Source organism: Mauremys mutica, chromosome 16 (assembly GCF_020497125.1).
Source record: "Mauremys mutica isolate MM-2020 ecotype Southern chromosome 16, ASM2049712v1, whole genome shotgun sequence".
NCBI lineage: Eukaryota > Metazoa > Chordata > Testudines > Geoemydidae > Mauremys > Mauremys mutica.
In genome coordinates this window covers 13,730,324-13,746,037 of record NC_059087.1, presented here as the reverse complement: position 1 = coordinate 13,746,037, position 15,714 = coordinate 13,730,324, and the positions used below count along the sequence as shown (strand labels likewise).

At 46.4% G+C, this 15,714-nt stretch overlaps 1 protein-coding gene across 3 annotated transcripts; it reads right to left on the bottom strand.

The window, feature by feature from the left end:
* Positions 1-3,564: 3,564 nt before the first annotated feature.
* Positions 3,565-15,342, bottom strand: PUS1 (pseudouridine synthase 1). Of its 3 annotated transcripts, none has more exons than XM_044990439.1 (6): positions 15,211-15,342; positions 12,876-13,094; positions 11,257-11,394; positions 10,172-10,274; positions 9,210-9,907; positions 3,565-5,863 (listed from the first exon to the last, which is right to left on the bottom strand). In XM_044990439.1, exons 2-6 carry the CDS (start codon positions 13,083-13,085, stop codon positions 5,813-5,815), a joined length of 1,200 nt encoding a protein of 399 aa, XP_044846374.1. In that variant the 5' UTR covers positions 13,086-13,094; positions 15,211-15,342; the 3' UTR covers positions 3,565-5,812. The 3 variants fall into 3 exon arrangements, with proteins under 3 accessions (XP_044846374.1, XP_044846373.1, XP_044846375.1); XM_044990438.1 differs by lacking the exon at positions 15,211-15,342 and adding an exon at positions 15,041-15,196; XM_044990440.1 differs by lacking the exon at positions 15,211-15,342 and adding an exon at positions 14,541-14,559.
* Between the last annotated feature and the right edge of the window lie 372 nt (positions 15,343-15,714).

The following is a 15,714-nucleotide window of genomic DNA, read 5'->3' as shown; positions in this document are numbered from 1 at the left end:
CTAAGAGATCCATGTTCAAACCTCCTTTGCAGAGAGCTAAACTGAAAACTTGACAATGTTGGATTTGGGATTAGCAATGGGATAAACATTATCTGCTGGATTCCTAGAGCTACTGGTCCAACTGCAGTGTCATGTTCCCATTCTGCCCAGCTACTGGAATTCAACTCATTATAAATAGCTATATTTGGAAACTGTGGTGCAGGCAGGCTTCCAGAGGATATGTTGCTTAAGGGCAAGGAATAGAGGGAAGCAGCACAGCAACATAGAATCATACATCAAAACAGATCTGATAGGTAGCGCCTATATTTCTCTGCACACCCAATTTACCTTAACAATAGAGATGACTAAGTCCATAGGGAAACAACATTAACACAGTAACTAATATCCATAAAAGCAAGGAAGTTCCTAGTTAAAGTAAAACATACATGTATCCAGTATACACCATATATTCCTCATTTGGGTACCTGCTTAGGCCATGTGTGGACTAGGAATCTTGTTTCCATGCTTTTAGTCTTCTATTGCAAGTTAAATATTTAGGATTGTGTGTCATTCTGTGCTTGTCAATCTATCTGATGCTTCTTCTAGCATCAACCCTGGAAGCGGCAACATTTTCAAGGCAAGAGCCAAGCAGGAAATGTTCTTACTATATATATCCAGGTCTGAAGTAAGGCTGCCCAGTGTGTCTTGTATCAAGCGATGTCCCAGATTTTCAGGACTCCCCTCGCAACTTCCAGGGCCCTAAAAACCAGCCAGATGGGGCCATGCAGCACCAAGCTGTAACTCAACCCGTGTTCTGCTGGGTTTTTAACAAACCGGTGGTTAAGGAGCACGGAGAGTCAAGCAGCCTGTTCTGGGGGTAACCTTAAACCCCAGAAAGGCAAAGACACCTGAGTAGAGGCAGCAAGCTTCCGGGGCCGTGCAAGGGGACAGGTCGCCCCCCGCCCCGGATAATGGCAGCACGGAGCTGCACCCACCACAGCGCTGGCAGCTGCGTGACACGGTCCCTGCTCAGCCAGGGCCTCGGGGGCCGCCAGCCCGGCCGCCCAGGGCCAGCCACTGATGATCAGCGACAGAAAGCACCGGGCTGCCGTCCACCGGGACCTAGCGGCAGCATCTTCCCCTCCCCGCAAGAGCCTGCCCCTCGCCCCCCAGCAAACTCCCCTCCGAGCTTCTCCCCCCTCAGCCGAGCGAGCCCCGCCCCCTCCGAGCTTCTCCGCCCTTCAGCCGCGCGAGCCCCGCCCCCTCCGAGCTTCTCCCCCTTCAGCCGAGCGAGCCCCGCCCCCTCCGAGCTTCTCCCCCCTCAGCCGAGCGAGCCCCGCCCCCTCCGAGCTTCTCCCCCTTCAGCCGAGCGAGCCCCGCCCCCTCCGAGCTTCTCCCCCCCTCATCCGAGCGAGCCCCGCCCCCTCCGAGCTTCTCCCCCCCTCATCCGAGCGAGCCCCGCCCCCTCCGAGCTTCTCCCCCCTCATCCGAGCGAGCCCCGCCCCCTCCGAGCTTCCCCCCCCTCATCCGAGCGAGCCCCGCCCCCTCCTAGCTTCTCCCCCCTCATACGAGCGAGCCCCGCCCCCTCCGAGCTTCTCCCCCCTTCAGCCGAGCGAGCCCCGCCCCCTCCGAGCTTCTCCGCCCTTCAGCCGAGCGAGCCCCGCCCCCTCCAAGCTCCTCCCCCCTCATCCGAGCGAGCCCCGCCCCCTCCAAGCTTCTCCTCCGCCCCCTCGGGGACCTTCTCGCCTCTGAACACCTCGCCCCCTCGACCCCGCGCCGCCGGGGGAGTGTCTCCGGCCTAGCCCCGCCTCCCAGAGGCCCTTCCGCCCGGCTCAGAGACGTCCCGGGCGATACCACTGCCAGTTCACCCTGGAGGGGGAGAAATGCCGGGTGGGCTGTACCACTGCGGGCTCCGGCGCAATGACTCACCAGGAAGAGCGAGGCTGTCGAGCAGGGACCGTCCACAACCATAGAGCGGAGGGCGGGGGAGCAGCACGGAAAATGGCGGAGAACTCCGCTACGGGCACGCAGCAGGGACAGAACAGCGAGGGTTTATTTCCCCTCTGCTCTGTGCGCACCAGGGGGCGCTGTTGTCAGACAAGAGGCGGGGGGGGGGGAGCGGGGAACAACCCTCACCTTGCTACAGAGGCTGCTAGGGCTCCTGCACCTCTCCAGGGCCCAGCTCCAATGGGACAGGGCTGCCAACTCCCCCTGTGTTGCCTTCTGGCTGGGGGGAAGTGGTGCATGTCCGAAAGCCCCAGCTCCTGGTGTCACTTGCTATGGAAGAATCACCACTTTCATGTTTAAAAACAAGTCAGTTTCTGGCCCAGCTTGGGGCAGTGGGGGAAAGGTTAACAACAGGACGCACCTGCAGGCACATGAGGCAAAGAAACACTGTCTCTCTTTTCTTTAAATCATCTTCGTTGTGGGGGTCTGACTCATGCTCCTTTGCAACATGAGCTGGGCCAGACTTATTACACCTGGCTGGTCTGTGCTACAACGTTGGACCAGCTTAACTGCATTGCTCAGGGCTGTGAACAAATTCATGCACTGTGCAAGTAATTAAGCCTACACCCCAGTCCTAACCCTACCACTAAGTCGATAGGAGAATTCTTCCATGGACCTAGCTACCGTCTCTTGGAGAGGTGGACAGCTACGGCAACACAGCTGTAACAGTGCTGCTTATTTTTCTAGTATAGATGTACCCATGGACACAGGCAGCTGCTCGGACAAGTGTGTACCAAGGTTTTAATTATAGACGGCCTGGTCTGTACATGAAGAGTTATATTGGTATAACTATAAGTTTGGGGTGTTTTTTTTTTAAACCATTATAGTTTGAGTTCAAGCCTTAGTGTATTCTCAGTTATCCAGTATGAAAGGGAACATCACTTATGGTCTAGATGCCAGTGCCATGAGTGCAGGGGACTGAACTAGATGACCTCTCAAGGTCCCTTCCAGTCCTACGATTCTATTTCACTTCACAAACCACAGTATGACTTGGTCTACACTACAAAGTCCTGGCAGTATAGTTATGTCTGCTAGGGCTGAGAAAAATTCACAAAGCTCTGGGCAACATAGCTAGGCCTGCAGAACCTCCATTGTCGATGGAACTATGCTTATAAAAGAGTGCTTTGGCAATTTATCTACCTACCATTGTTTTAATATGTTGGTGGAAAATCTGCACCTTAAATAGGGGGATATGCTGGCACAGACTCTGTAGTTTAGACATTGCTTAAGATACTGGCATAAACAACCAAATCCACACTGCAGTTCAGGGAAGCTTGCTACCTGAACTGTACTCGCATAGTTAAAGCAACAAAAAAATCCTTCTAGTGTATATGTGCTAAAAGCAGATTTTATAAAAACCTACAACTATCTCCAGGAATCTTTATATTAAATTCGAAAAAGTATCCCAATGAAAAAACGTGTTTGTTTGATTTGAAAGCAAACATTCCTGTGTGGAATCTGCAACCCAGACCCAGCAGTACTGTGCCGGTGAATTGGAACCCAGAACTGGAACTGAGAGCAGCCTCTCCAGGGTAAGTGAAGGGCACAAAGTAAACAAAGAGCACACACAGAACAAATAAATTAAAAATGTTCAATTTTAATGATCTAGGGCAGTTTCCTCTAAAGGTTACAAATGAAAGTTCCCATTGAGTTGACAATATTCCCATAGTTATTTTATTAAGAATGACCCAAACTTTGCTCAGTTTGAGGCTGATTTAAAAAGAAAATAGAGAGGGGGAAGAGATGATTTAAGTTATACAAAATATTGAGGGATGTACAAGAAAATCTAGGGGAAGAGAGCATCTCCTGAAGGCACACACAGACATACCCCTCACAATCCTGCCTTTACCTACGAGACAAAATATGGATCAAGACCTTCTGGGGATAAAAATAAAACCCCTAATTAAAACATTAAGAAACATAAGAGCATAATATCTGCAGCAACTTATTAATAAAGATAAAAGGACAAACTACTCTGACAGAATCGTAAGTCCAGAGGCCTTAGACAGAAGCCATTTAACACGTTTCACAGAACTGAACAGAGGAGACAGCCCTTCAAAGAGAGAACAGTATTACATTCAGTGGAGACCATAGGCTTAATTCACATCCACAGGTGCTGTAGTTTGTGTGTCAAACCCACAGGGGCTGCTGTGCCAGTAGACAATTTACATCCACTGTCATCAACACCACTGCCCTCCCCCAGGGTCCTGCCCAGGAAGGGAGCTTTAATTTATACAGCTGAGCCTCCTTTGAGGCCCACCTGGTGAAGTTTATCTGGAAAGGGCTCAATCAACATGTTTCCTAGGCCTGGTCCTTGCTTAAAATGCAGGTTGACATAGCTATGGTGATCAGGGGTGTGAAAAATCTGCACCGGAGTGCTGTAACTATGTTGACCTAACTCCTGGTGTAGATGCAGCTAGACTGACAGAAGCATGCTCTATCTAACACTATGGTGCTATGCTACCATAGCTATGGTGCTGTAGCTATGCCTTATAGTCCCCGTAATGTAGAGATGCCTTTAGGCATCCCATTCCTAAGGCACCAGCTGGCTTCATAAGTATGAGGCTTGCAGGAAGCTTGCACAACTGCTACTTCATATTTTCCCCTCTAAACTCTAAGTTAGGGGCATATTCTCCTCTTCTTCTGCACACAGATCCAAGGGAAAATGGGCCAAATTTTCAGCCGCAACCTCTGAAACCATGTGCGTATATCTGCACACCTACTCGACAGCACACACAATCCCCCATCTGAATGGGCAGATGAATAATGAGGATTTGTATTGCTAGGTTGAAGCCTACTGAAAATGTGAACCTTACATTTTACACATTTAGGCCAAAATGCAGCAGAGAGCTACCTAGCAAGTACAAGGGCTGGCAAACCAACGGCGATATAACTGGCGATCTACCACAGGCAGTACTGAACCCTCTCTAAGGTTTCGTACTTTACATGTTCAAAGTGGTTTAACAAACCTTAATTAAAGGGTTTGTGAAACAATTACCTGGTCTGGAGATACTCTCCATACATAGGCAACTATAAATCAATGTTCTGGCATTGTCCAAGTATAAGAACACATTGGAACCATCTACTGTTAGTAACATCTTTAAAATAAAAAGATCAATGTATCCCCTGATACACCCATACCAGCTCACTTTCCAAATTTAGATCTCATTCATGAAAGGAACAGTTTCTCAAGCTTAAAGTTGGCAAAGAAAGTTAAGTCTCTCTCTAGCCAGAGAATCCGTAGCCACCAGTATAACAACAGATTTCTGATCCCAAACAAATTGCATATGAAAGTCATAGATAGTGTGCAAAAAACAAAAGTCTCAAGTTTTGGAAATCACTGCAGCTATAGATGAAGAAATTCTGTAAACTAAAGAGGTTTTTAAAGTAGTACATAGAGGTCTTCAATCTATAAAATGAAAACAGAAAAATCTATTTTAAAATGTTTTGCACTTGCCTTATGTGGAGATTACACATGTTTAAATATCTGTATGTTTCACATAAGCACTTTTACTGTAATAAAAACAATTCAAATTACATAATGAAAACAATTCCTGCACAAGATTCCTTTATAAAGTACATTTTTTGTTATTTTAGTTTTCAAGTATTCCACATTCCAATGCATCAGTTAGTGGTGTACGCAGTCACTTTCAGGGACACTGCTGCATTATTCCCCCCCCAGTTCCTTTTGGTCGTCTGTGACTACTTGTTTTCAGCATGCAAGAAAACCTCTGCTTTACTGGATTGCTGGATTTAGAAAGGCCACTTAGTTCTACCCAAACTGAATCACAAGCAGCAAAGATCCCAGCTCCTGCTATTTACTGACTCAAAAGTCAGAGTCATCGTCACAACCATCACTGCCTTCAAGATCGTTGCTCTGCAAAGGAGAATGGAAAAAAAATAATGGTTTGTCATCAGCTTATTATACACCCAAATCAAAAGACTGAATCGAAACTGCTCCAAAGTCTAGGGAAATGTGAATCTGGATCCAAACTTCATGACTTGCACCCAACTCTAGTTACATCATCATTTGAAATTTTAAGGGGGTGGGGAAGAGGGAAAATACCGTCTTTTACTTCTTATGGCAGATAGTTAAATGGAAGAATCCAGTTCCATATAGCCCCGTGAAAACAATACCTTACAGGCACGCTGTCAGGTCAGTTTAGATGCCAAATAGTAATGCCAGAATTGTTATTCCTGTTAGCACAACAGAGCCAACACAAGCATGATTTTATTCTTTCAGTAAACAATTCTATTAATGATGTATAAGTTCTAAGCAATTGCTGAAGAACTCTGTTCAGTGAAGTGTGAAACTGAATGACGACAATCTGCAGCATACTGAAAACTGAAAATGCAGACAGAGCACGAAATGCAGAAGTTTTAAAACTTCATTTAAAAACACAATGAATGACACAGGGCTCCTGTACCAAGTGTATTCTTCCTTTTCATATTTAAGTCAACCAAAACCTCCACATTTCTTGAAGCAGTTACAAAACTGAGAATTTCCCCAGAGCGCTCCAGAATCTCTGGGAAATTTAGGTCCAAATTGTCATAGAGAAATAGGGCCTTATGCAAGTGCCAAAAAAGTAAGTTTAAAAAAAAAAATGTTCAGTTTTACAGTAACAATCTAAGGGGCTATTAGTAACACATATAAGGAAACTGGTTTAAAGTCTGAATTCTAAACTGACATTGTCCCTTTAAAGAACAAGCCAATCTGACTGAATAAAGTTAGAGGTTCTACGGTGTTTTCTTAGCACAAAGTCAGAGTGCAGTTATAAGAAAGAAAAGCAGTGTCAGTGATGATCATGGTATGGCTTAGGGTGATGGATTTCCAACTGTTGATTTAAAAACAAATGCAAACAGCTGTATGTAGCTTTGAAAAGGAAATGGCCATTTCTATTATAAAGTAAAAGGCTGTAAATGTATCCAACTGCAAAACTAGCACAACATGCTACCGTGAAAATAGGCTAAAAACCTTTTATTATGAAATCTATCACAAAACTCCTTATTTATCTGTTCCCAGCCAGCCTGTGACAACTGTGAACCTAATTGTTGTATTTGTTTGAGTTTATTGGTAACAAGCACACATAGCTTCTGCTAACCCAGCAGCTCAGTGCTTCTTTAACATGTCATCAGTGAGCCTTTATCATCATCAAAACAGCACTGGAGGCAGGAGAGAATTCTTTGTACCTTTCTGACTCACATTAAACAAAATGAAGGTGGCATGTGTTATAAGCATTTTACATCCAGTTACAACAGCATGTCCATGCAGTGTATCTACATCAGCACCATCGCAGCAAAACAATTACCAGAAGTACAAAAATAACCCTGACAAATCTCTAGTTGTCCTTATTCGTGCCGTTCACCCAGGCTGTGGATTTTAATTTCAATATTAGAATTCTGTCTCACACCAAAACAAATCATAAAATGTTAAGAGGTGGAAGAGACCTAGTCCGATCCTTGTCAGTGCCGGATTGTTCCCTACATATTGAGACCCTACTTTAAAGAACTCCTGTTAACTAAAGATTATTCAATCACCACTCCAAGTTTTCAGATGTGCTGGGAAACATTCATTAAAAAAATACATCAGGATTCCATTGAGTTGTTTTTCTAGTACAGTCGCCAGCTTAGTTTTAACAGGTCCCAAGAAAACAATGTTTCCACTAGTCCCTTGGGAGACTATTCCACAGCCCAACATATCTGTCAGGAAAATCTGAATTTCAGTCTACAAATTCCCTTTCTTAATACTATATCCCATGTCTCCTAGTTATACCTATTCAAATCAATAGCAGTTCCATGCACTAAAAGTTTGATCCTACAACTTCCTATTAAGCTCAGTGGGAGTTTTGGGCTCCTGGTGGGTTAGAACATAAGAATGGCCCTACTGGGTCAGACCAAAGGTCCATCTAGCCCAGTATCCTGTCTTCCAACAGTGGCCAGTGCCTGGTGCCCAAGAGGGAATGAACAGAACAGATAATCATCAAATGATCCATCCCCTGTCGCTCATTCCCAGCTTCTGGCAAACAGAGGCTAGGGACACCATTCCTGCCCATCCTGGCTAATAGCCATTGATGCACCTATCCTCCATGAATTTATCTAGTTCTTTTTTGAACCCTCTTATGGTCTTGACCTTCACAACATCCTCTGGCAAGGAATTCCACAGGTTGACTGTGCGTTGTGTGAAGAAATACTTCCTTTTATTTGTTTTAAACCTGCTGCCTATTAATTTCATTTGGTGACCACTAGTTCTTGAGTTATGAGAAGTAGTAAACAACACTTCCTTATCTACTTTCTCTATACCAGTCATGATTTTATAGACCTCAATCATCTCTCTCCTTAGCCGTCTCTTTTCCAAGCTGAAAAGTCCCAGTCTTATTAATCTCTCACAGGGACGCCATTCCATACCCCTAATCATTTTTGTTGCCCTTTTCCAATTCCAATATATCTTTTCTGAGATGGAGCGACCACATCTGCACACAGTATGATTCTATGTGGGTGAACCATGGATTTATATAGAGGCAACATGATCTTTTCTGTCCTATTAGCTACCCCTTAATTATTCCCAGCATTCTAGTCACCTTTTTGATTGCTGCTGCACACTGAGTAGTTTTCAGAGAACTATCCACAATGACTCCAAGATCTCTTTCTTGAGTGGTAACAGCTAATTTAGACCCCATCATTGTATATGTATAGTTGAGATTGTGCTTTCCAATGTGCATTACTTTGCATTTACTTTGCAGGATTGGGTGCAGAGTAACTAAATGTAGTTTCCTCTCAGTTTAAGCTTCTTTGCAAATGAATAGACCATTAAACAAAACAAAAAAGTAGATAAATGATAAGACTTCTCCATGCAAATTGGTATTTAAAAGGACCTACCAACTTGAAATCTAGTCTCTCTTGAGTTCAAGGTAGTAACATTTGTTCCTGGCTTCCAACCCAAATTTATGTGGTTTAGCAATCACATCTTTCTGCACTTTAAAATATTTCTTCCTTTATCCACGTACCATGTGCAAAAGTAACAAAGAACAGTGAAAGGGACTATACACAAAATGCCGTTGTATATACACATGTATTTCTCGATATTTGGATATGATTATTTTAGTCTAGTGACAGTTATGTTAGGTAGTGTAGCGACAGCAGGTAAAAGTATTCAGGAAGAAGAGCAATTATTTTTTAAATTGACAGTATCATAAAACTCTAAAAAGATAAGTTTCAACCATTACCTTTGAGTTTCTATCATTGACTTGTACCCCTGAAGAAGTGGCATTGAAGTCGTGGATGGAGAGGGTGCTCAGCCAATTCAACATGGATTGCTCCTCCCTTTCCGTGCTGATAATAGTGGGATAGATATGTTGCTCTTTGAAAACAGCAATCTTCTCCTCCTCCTCCGTCCATTCCAGTGGCTCATGTAAACCGTCATTTCCAAAGCGTCTATTGTACTTTTCAAAGTGCACCTTTTCCAAGACCAGCCCAAGCCCTGGAGCTTTGGGGACATCCACCTTTTCCTCTCCCCAGCTGCGCTCCATGATGGACTCCGGTGCATAGCCTTTCACTACAGCTATCACCAAACCGATCATCTTCCTTATCTGGTGCATCATAAAACTCTGTCCTTTCACTTTTATCACTGCAAATTCCATGCCTTCCCTCACAAAGGGCTCTTCACAGTACATCTCCATGATGTACCGTTTGGCACTGGGGTCTTTGGGTCCCTTCTGAGAGGTGAAGTTGTGGAAGTTATGGGTCCCTTTGTAGCAAGCAAGAAGCTTGTTGACTTTCTCAAGCGTCTCTTTGCTCAGTCGGTAAGTTTCACCTTGGATATCATGGTCTTTATGGGCAAAGGCAAATGTTGGGATCATGTAGAAGTAGGTTCTGGCATCACATTTGTTCTTGGAGCTGAATCCCCCAGTGACTCTTTTCAGTCCTCATTTTAAAAATGACATTGTTAACAAAACTTTTGAATCAGCCAATTTCAGCCACATTACAATCCCCACCCACCAAGAAGAACCCATATAAAATAGAAAGGGGGGGAGGGAGTGGTGCAGGAGGAACCAAACCTTTTCACATTGAAATATTTGGGGAGGGGGGTGATCTGAATGGTACAGCTCCATGGTAAAGAATTCCTCTTTAAATTAAAATCAGTGTTCGTGCACACTGCTGGGATACCCACTTTTTCCATTATTCTTACCCAGAATTCTGATATGAGAAGGAAGACAGTTATTGATCTTTTCTAAAACGTCATCTATCAGCCAGATCTTCAGTGACACAATCTGTCCAGCGGCAGACACGCCCTATGAAAACAAAAACAACAAGAACACACATTGGTAGTTGTGCCATAGTGAGAGAACTGTATCAGAACAAAAATTTTAAATGGATAGTCTGTTCACATTCTCGGTTCATTTCTTTGCTGTTATCGGCCATTGCAAACTGAAGTGAAGAACCATAAAGTCAGAACCATACAGAAAGACACACCAGCAAATTCAGCACCACTGCAAACCTAAGATGGTATTTTTCCCCACTTGTAAAACTGAGATAACAGAGAATAAGAGTTTAAAGGATTTTCCAGAAGTCACATAGAAGCCTACTGTAGCACAGGAATTAATTCCAGATCTCCCAACTCTGTGCTTCAGCCACAAAATCATCTGCACACTCATAGGCTAGCAGGGTAGTTTGGTTAGTGTGAAGGAAGGGATAAGGTTGCAAATATATGATACTGACACTCTCCTCTGTGCTATTTCACTGTATTTGACTCAGACAAAACCAAACTCGTGCTGTATGCAAGCTTGTACATCATGGGAGCATCTATGAATCTCAGTTACAAATTAGGGCCCCCGTTGTGCTAGGCATAGTCAAAGAACAAAACCAGTCCCCAACACAAAAATTCCTAATATAGCAAACAGGATGGAACAAACAGGGCAGGAATGGGTTGGGAGGAAGAAGTAACAAATGGACGAACACAGTTAAAGTGGAAACGTAGAGGTCACAACTGAGAGGATTAAGTGGCAGCTTTACAAATATAACAGATATCTAGTCACTACCCTGGTATTTGCTAATTAGTATTTATTTATACTTTAATTTAGTAGAAGATACGGGTACACATTACAAATATTTTATCTTTAGTATAATTGCATATTCACTATCAAATGAGAACCCCACGTTATAAAAGTGATCTTATTTCTCATCTGTGATCCAAAATGCACATGATCAGAGACAATCACAACAAACTCAGTGCTACTAGCATCTGTTAGAGCACGGAAGAAAGAGCTTCAACACCTTGTCTGTTCGCGCACACCTCTGAAAGGACATTTTTTTCATATCTTCACCGTGGTTTTCTGGGATGCACCCTGACCGAACGAGGGCAGATACTAAGTCATCCTCGATCGTCTTGAACTGCGAGGACCCCACATTTCGCTGAAGAGAAAGATAAAATAGAGGAAGAAAACTATAATTAATACTTTCTTTGAAGATCCATCGTTACCCAGAACCCAATAACCATTGGAGTGCAAATTAATTCTCAAAGTTATCTCTTCACAAAACAAACAGCACTGCCCCTCTCTAGCAAACCCCACCAATTATTTTACCTGGAGTCATGAATGAGAGATACAATAGCAAAAGAAATACTGAAAATGTAGCTGGTAACAGATGGAAGTGATTTCATCTGATTCCTCAACCCCTGCCCAAACTATGCGTAACTGGATTTGTGTGGCGATCACCACAAGTGACCAACCTGTGGGTCTGCAACACAGTACCCAAGGTAATGTTATTCCAGTACAGCCACCGTCACTCCAAAGCCAGCACACTGGAATTCTGGGACACTGTATTCATAAAATTAGATTTATACATTCTTAGATTGTATAAATCTAAGGCCTACAACTTTGCTGCTACTATTGCATTGGAAAAAGTCGCTTTCTGCACAGCTTGGTTAAGAGAGCAGCCATGTACTGTGGGCTTGTCTATCTTGGAGACACTTTGTAGCAGTGTTGTTATACTGATGCTACACCAGCGCAAACCCACCCTGGCAGTGTAATTTAGCTTCAGCAGGGCAGGTTAGCCTGTTTCCAAACTGAAGTAAGCCACTCCAGTGCAGCACATCAAAACCCTGGGGCCGCATTAGGGCAAGTATCCTCAGTATAGAAACGGTCTAAAAATGCAACAGAAAGAGGCAGAAATGTAATCTGCCATGTTTTGGGGCCTTGTGCTGTGTGTGTTTCAATGATACATTGAATACCCATCTACACTAGAGGACACATTCAGGAGTGTAATGCTTATGCCCATTTTTGCTTGTACACATCTAAACATAAGAACGGCCATACTGGGTCAGACCAAAGATCCATCTAGCCCACGGATGCTTGTATCCTGTCTTCCGACAGCGGCCAAACACATTTTAGAAGTGAAATGAGCAAGGCTGGGAAAATCCAGGAGCCAGTGAAACAGCCACAACTGCAGAGCCTCAACCAGAGAGCTCAATGGAAAGGTAGCAGGGAAGTTATAAGATAGCACTAGGATCATTAACTGAACTGGTGGAGCCACAGCATGGTGTTTTCAGTCCACACAGGAGGAGTATCTACAGCAAGGTTTTTTTTAAAAATCTCCCATCATTGTTACAAGCCCAGTACAGTTCTACCAGGATCTGCACTGGTGGGAAAGCTGGTGTGGACCGGCAGCTAGCATAACATAAATCATGTTCTCTGAATGGCACTAACACATCTGAATCTGAGGTTGAGCGATGTGTGCCCCAGCCTCCTGAATTTTTGGAGCCTACAACTGCTCATCCTTGGCTAACACCTCCCTCCCCTCATTTCAGATACTGCACCACTTTGGGCATATTGATGCAGACAGATATGCACCCCAAACGCAAGAGGTTGAATAGCATTTATTGCCTAACCACATACTTGCATCCCATGGTAGCCTTTCCCAGAATATGCCATCAACAGCACAATCTTCCTTTTGGGAAACTTTTTATTCTGATCCTCCACATCCTCTTGGCTTTTCTTGAATCTTTTGTCTTGGTGTCCATTTTCCTCTTGGTTTTCTGTCTCCTCATTGCTGCTCTTCAGTCTTTTTGCCTGACTGGCAGCCATTGCTCTCATCTCCCCAGCCATTGCAAACCACTGAAAGGGACAGAGCAGGAAGCGGGCTTCAGCAAGGAGTGGAACAACAAAATGGCATCTCCATCGGTGGAAAAAACAAACAGCGAATGTATCACACCCAGCACTTGGGCCGCAGTTTAGTCTTTTTGGTTGCGAGTTGGAGAAACTGTGGGGAAAGTAATTTAAGAACATTTCCACTTAGGCTATGTCTACACTATGGAGACTACACTGGGATAGCTACCTTGGCATAACCCCGTAGCATAGATTAAGCCTACTCCCATGGAAGGGATTTTTCTGTCAGTGTAGGATCACCCATGCCCCTATCCCCTGAGCTACGGTAGCTACTTTTTTTCTCACCCCTGATCAACGTAGCTATGTCGACCTAACTTTTAAGCATAGAGTAGACCAAGCCTGTGCCAGTATTTTGCAATTTGGTCATGTTCTCACTCTCTTGTCCAACATTAGTCGAAACAGGATTGCACAGCTGTTGGTACACAGCTGTTCCTTGAGCAAGGTGCCCAACGTGCTCCCCCTGTTTATAAATGAACTAACAGTAAATCCTAGCTCTTTGAAAGTGCTTTTCATCCAAACACAAATCACTTTACAAGCATCTTTAGCCCCATTTTACATATCAGGAAACGAAGGTGTATGGGAAGGGACTTGCCCAAGGTCACCCAACAAGCCACTGACAGGGCCAGGAAGGATCCCAGCTTTCTCCTGGATCCCCCCCTCTATTGTCTCACTCCACTAGGCCACACTCTAGTACAAAGTTTCAGTCAGCCGGGCGGCCAATGGGAGCTACGAAGCCAGCGCTCTGGGCTGAGGCAGCACACACAGAGCTAGCTGCTTGGCCACGCCTCCGCCTAAGAGCTGAGTGAGGGGGATGTCCCCACTTCTGGGGAGGCGCAGAGCCAGGTAGGGAGCCTGCCGGCCCCACTACACACACGCCCAGCACCAACGGGGTCCCGGGTCGCCACCTGCGCCTGACTTTTACTAAAAATACTTGTGACTAAAGCGTAGCCTTAGTGATGGCATATGCCACAGCATACATTACCTAATACAGACTGCTTGAGAATGGCAACCTTGAGCGAGTGAGGCCGGGAAGTGCATAAGAGACACAGAATCACTGAAGTGTAGGACTGGAAGGGACCTCAAGACGTCACCTAAACCAGTCCCCTGCACTCAAGGCAGGAACACCTAACAACCTGACCATCCCTGACAGGTGTTTGTCTAACCTGTTCTTAAAAACCGCCAGTGATGGAGATCCTGCAAACTCCCTAGGCCAGCGCTTAAACACCCTGAGGGGAAGTTTTCCCTAATGTCCAACCTAAACCGGCCTTGCTGAAATTTAAGCCCATCGCTTCTTGTCCTATCCTCAGAGACTAACCAGAACAATTTTTCACCCTCCCTGTTCTAGCACTTTATGTACCATCTTCTCTCCAAACGAAACAAACCTGCCTTCCTCACCCTTCCCTCCTAGGTCATGTGTCCTAGACCTTCAATCCTTTGTGTTAGCAGCAAAGAATCCTGTGGCACCTTATAGACTAACAGACGTTTTGCAGCATGAGCTTTCGTGGGTGAATACCCACTTCTTCAGATGCATCTGAAGAAGTGGGTATTCACCCACGAAAGCTCATGCTGCAAAACGTCTGTTAGTCTATAAGGTGCCACAGGACTCTTTGCTGCTTCTACAGAACCAGACTAACACGGCTACCCCTCTGATACTTGAATCCTTTGTGTTGTTCTCCTCGGGACTGGCTCCAATTTCTCCCCCTTTCTCCCGAAACCTGCCGCCCAGGACTGGGCACCCGGCCCCAGCTGAGGCTTTGTCCACACGCGGACGCCCTGAGGACCTGGCCCTGTAAAAGGAAGGACGCTGCATGATCAGGATCAGGCCCTTCCCGGTCTCCTTCCCGCGCCCGGAGGAGCCCGGGGGCCACGCGAGCCCGCCCGCCCCGGGTACATACGCCGGGCGCTGTCTTCGGCCGCCCGCCGCCGCAGGTCGCTCTCGCCGAGAGGCCCCGGACCATCGCCCGGAGAAGTAACCACCGCCCAGGCATGGCCCCCGCCAGCCCCGCCCCCACCCGCAGCGAGGGCGGCACGAGCCGCCGGGACTGCAGCCGCCGCGGCCACTTACGCGGCTCTTGCCAGGCTGGGGCTCGGCGGCCGGCACCACGTGGGCACAGCCCCCGGGCCGGGATCCCCTACGGGCGCCGGGTGAGGACACTCTTCCTAGCACTCAGCGGCGGCGGGCGGGCGGGCGGCCCTGGTGCTGGGAGGAGCGAGGGGCGGGACCGCGCGAGGCGAGCGCGAGGCGCGGGGGCGGGGCACAGGCTGGGCGGAGCTAAGCGCCGGGGCCGGGCCCGCTGCCTTTCCGGCGGGATCCCGCACGGCCGGGTCCCCGCAGACAGGAGCCCGCTGCGGCGCTCGGAGCCCGGCTTCTCCAGCCCGGCGGGGCGGGGGGAGCTGAGCTGAGCTCGGACAATGTAGCGAGCGAGGCTTGGTTCCGCCACTCCTGCCCCCAGGCATCGAGGCTCCATCTCCACCCCCTCACCTCTGGGGACATCCGCTCCAAGCCTGGCCCTCGCCTTCCCTCCTGCCCCACCTCCAGATCTCCACCCCTCCTGTGCTGCCCTGCTCA

Bases quoted from the DNA above. Each gene is read 5' to 3' on its own strand.
- PUS1 (XM_044990438.1), bottom strand. From the start codon at position 15,133: ATGCCTGGGCGGTGGTTACTTCTCCGGGCGATGGTCCGGGGCCTCTCG. The intron at 11,395-12,875 runs GTATGTGGTTAG...CTTTCTCTTCAG, and splicing joins AAGGCTACCATGGGATGCAA to CGAAATGTGGGGTCCTCGCA. The intron at 9,908-10,171 runs GTAAGAATAATG...TTTTAAAATGAG, and splicing joins TTCTCATATCAGAATTCTGG to GACTGAAAAGAGTCACTGGG.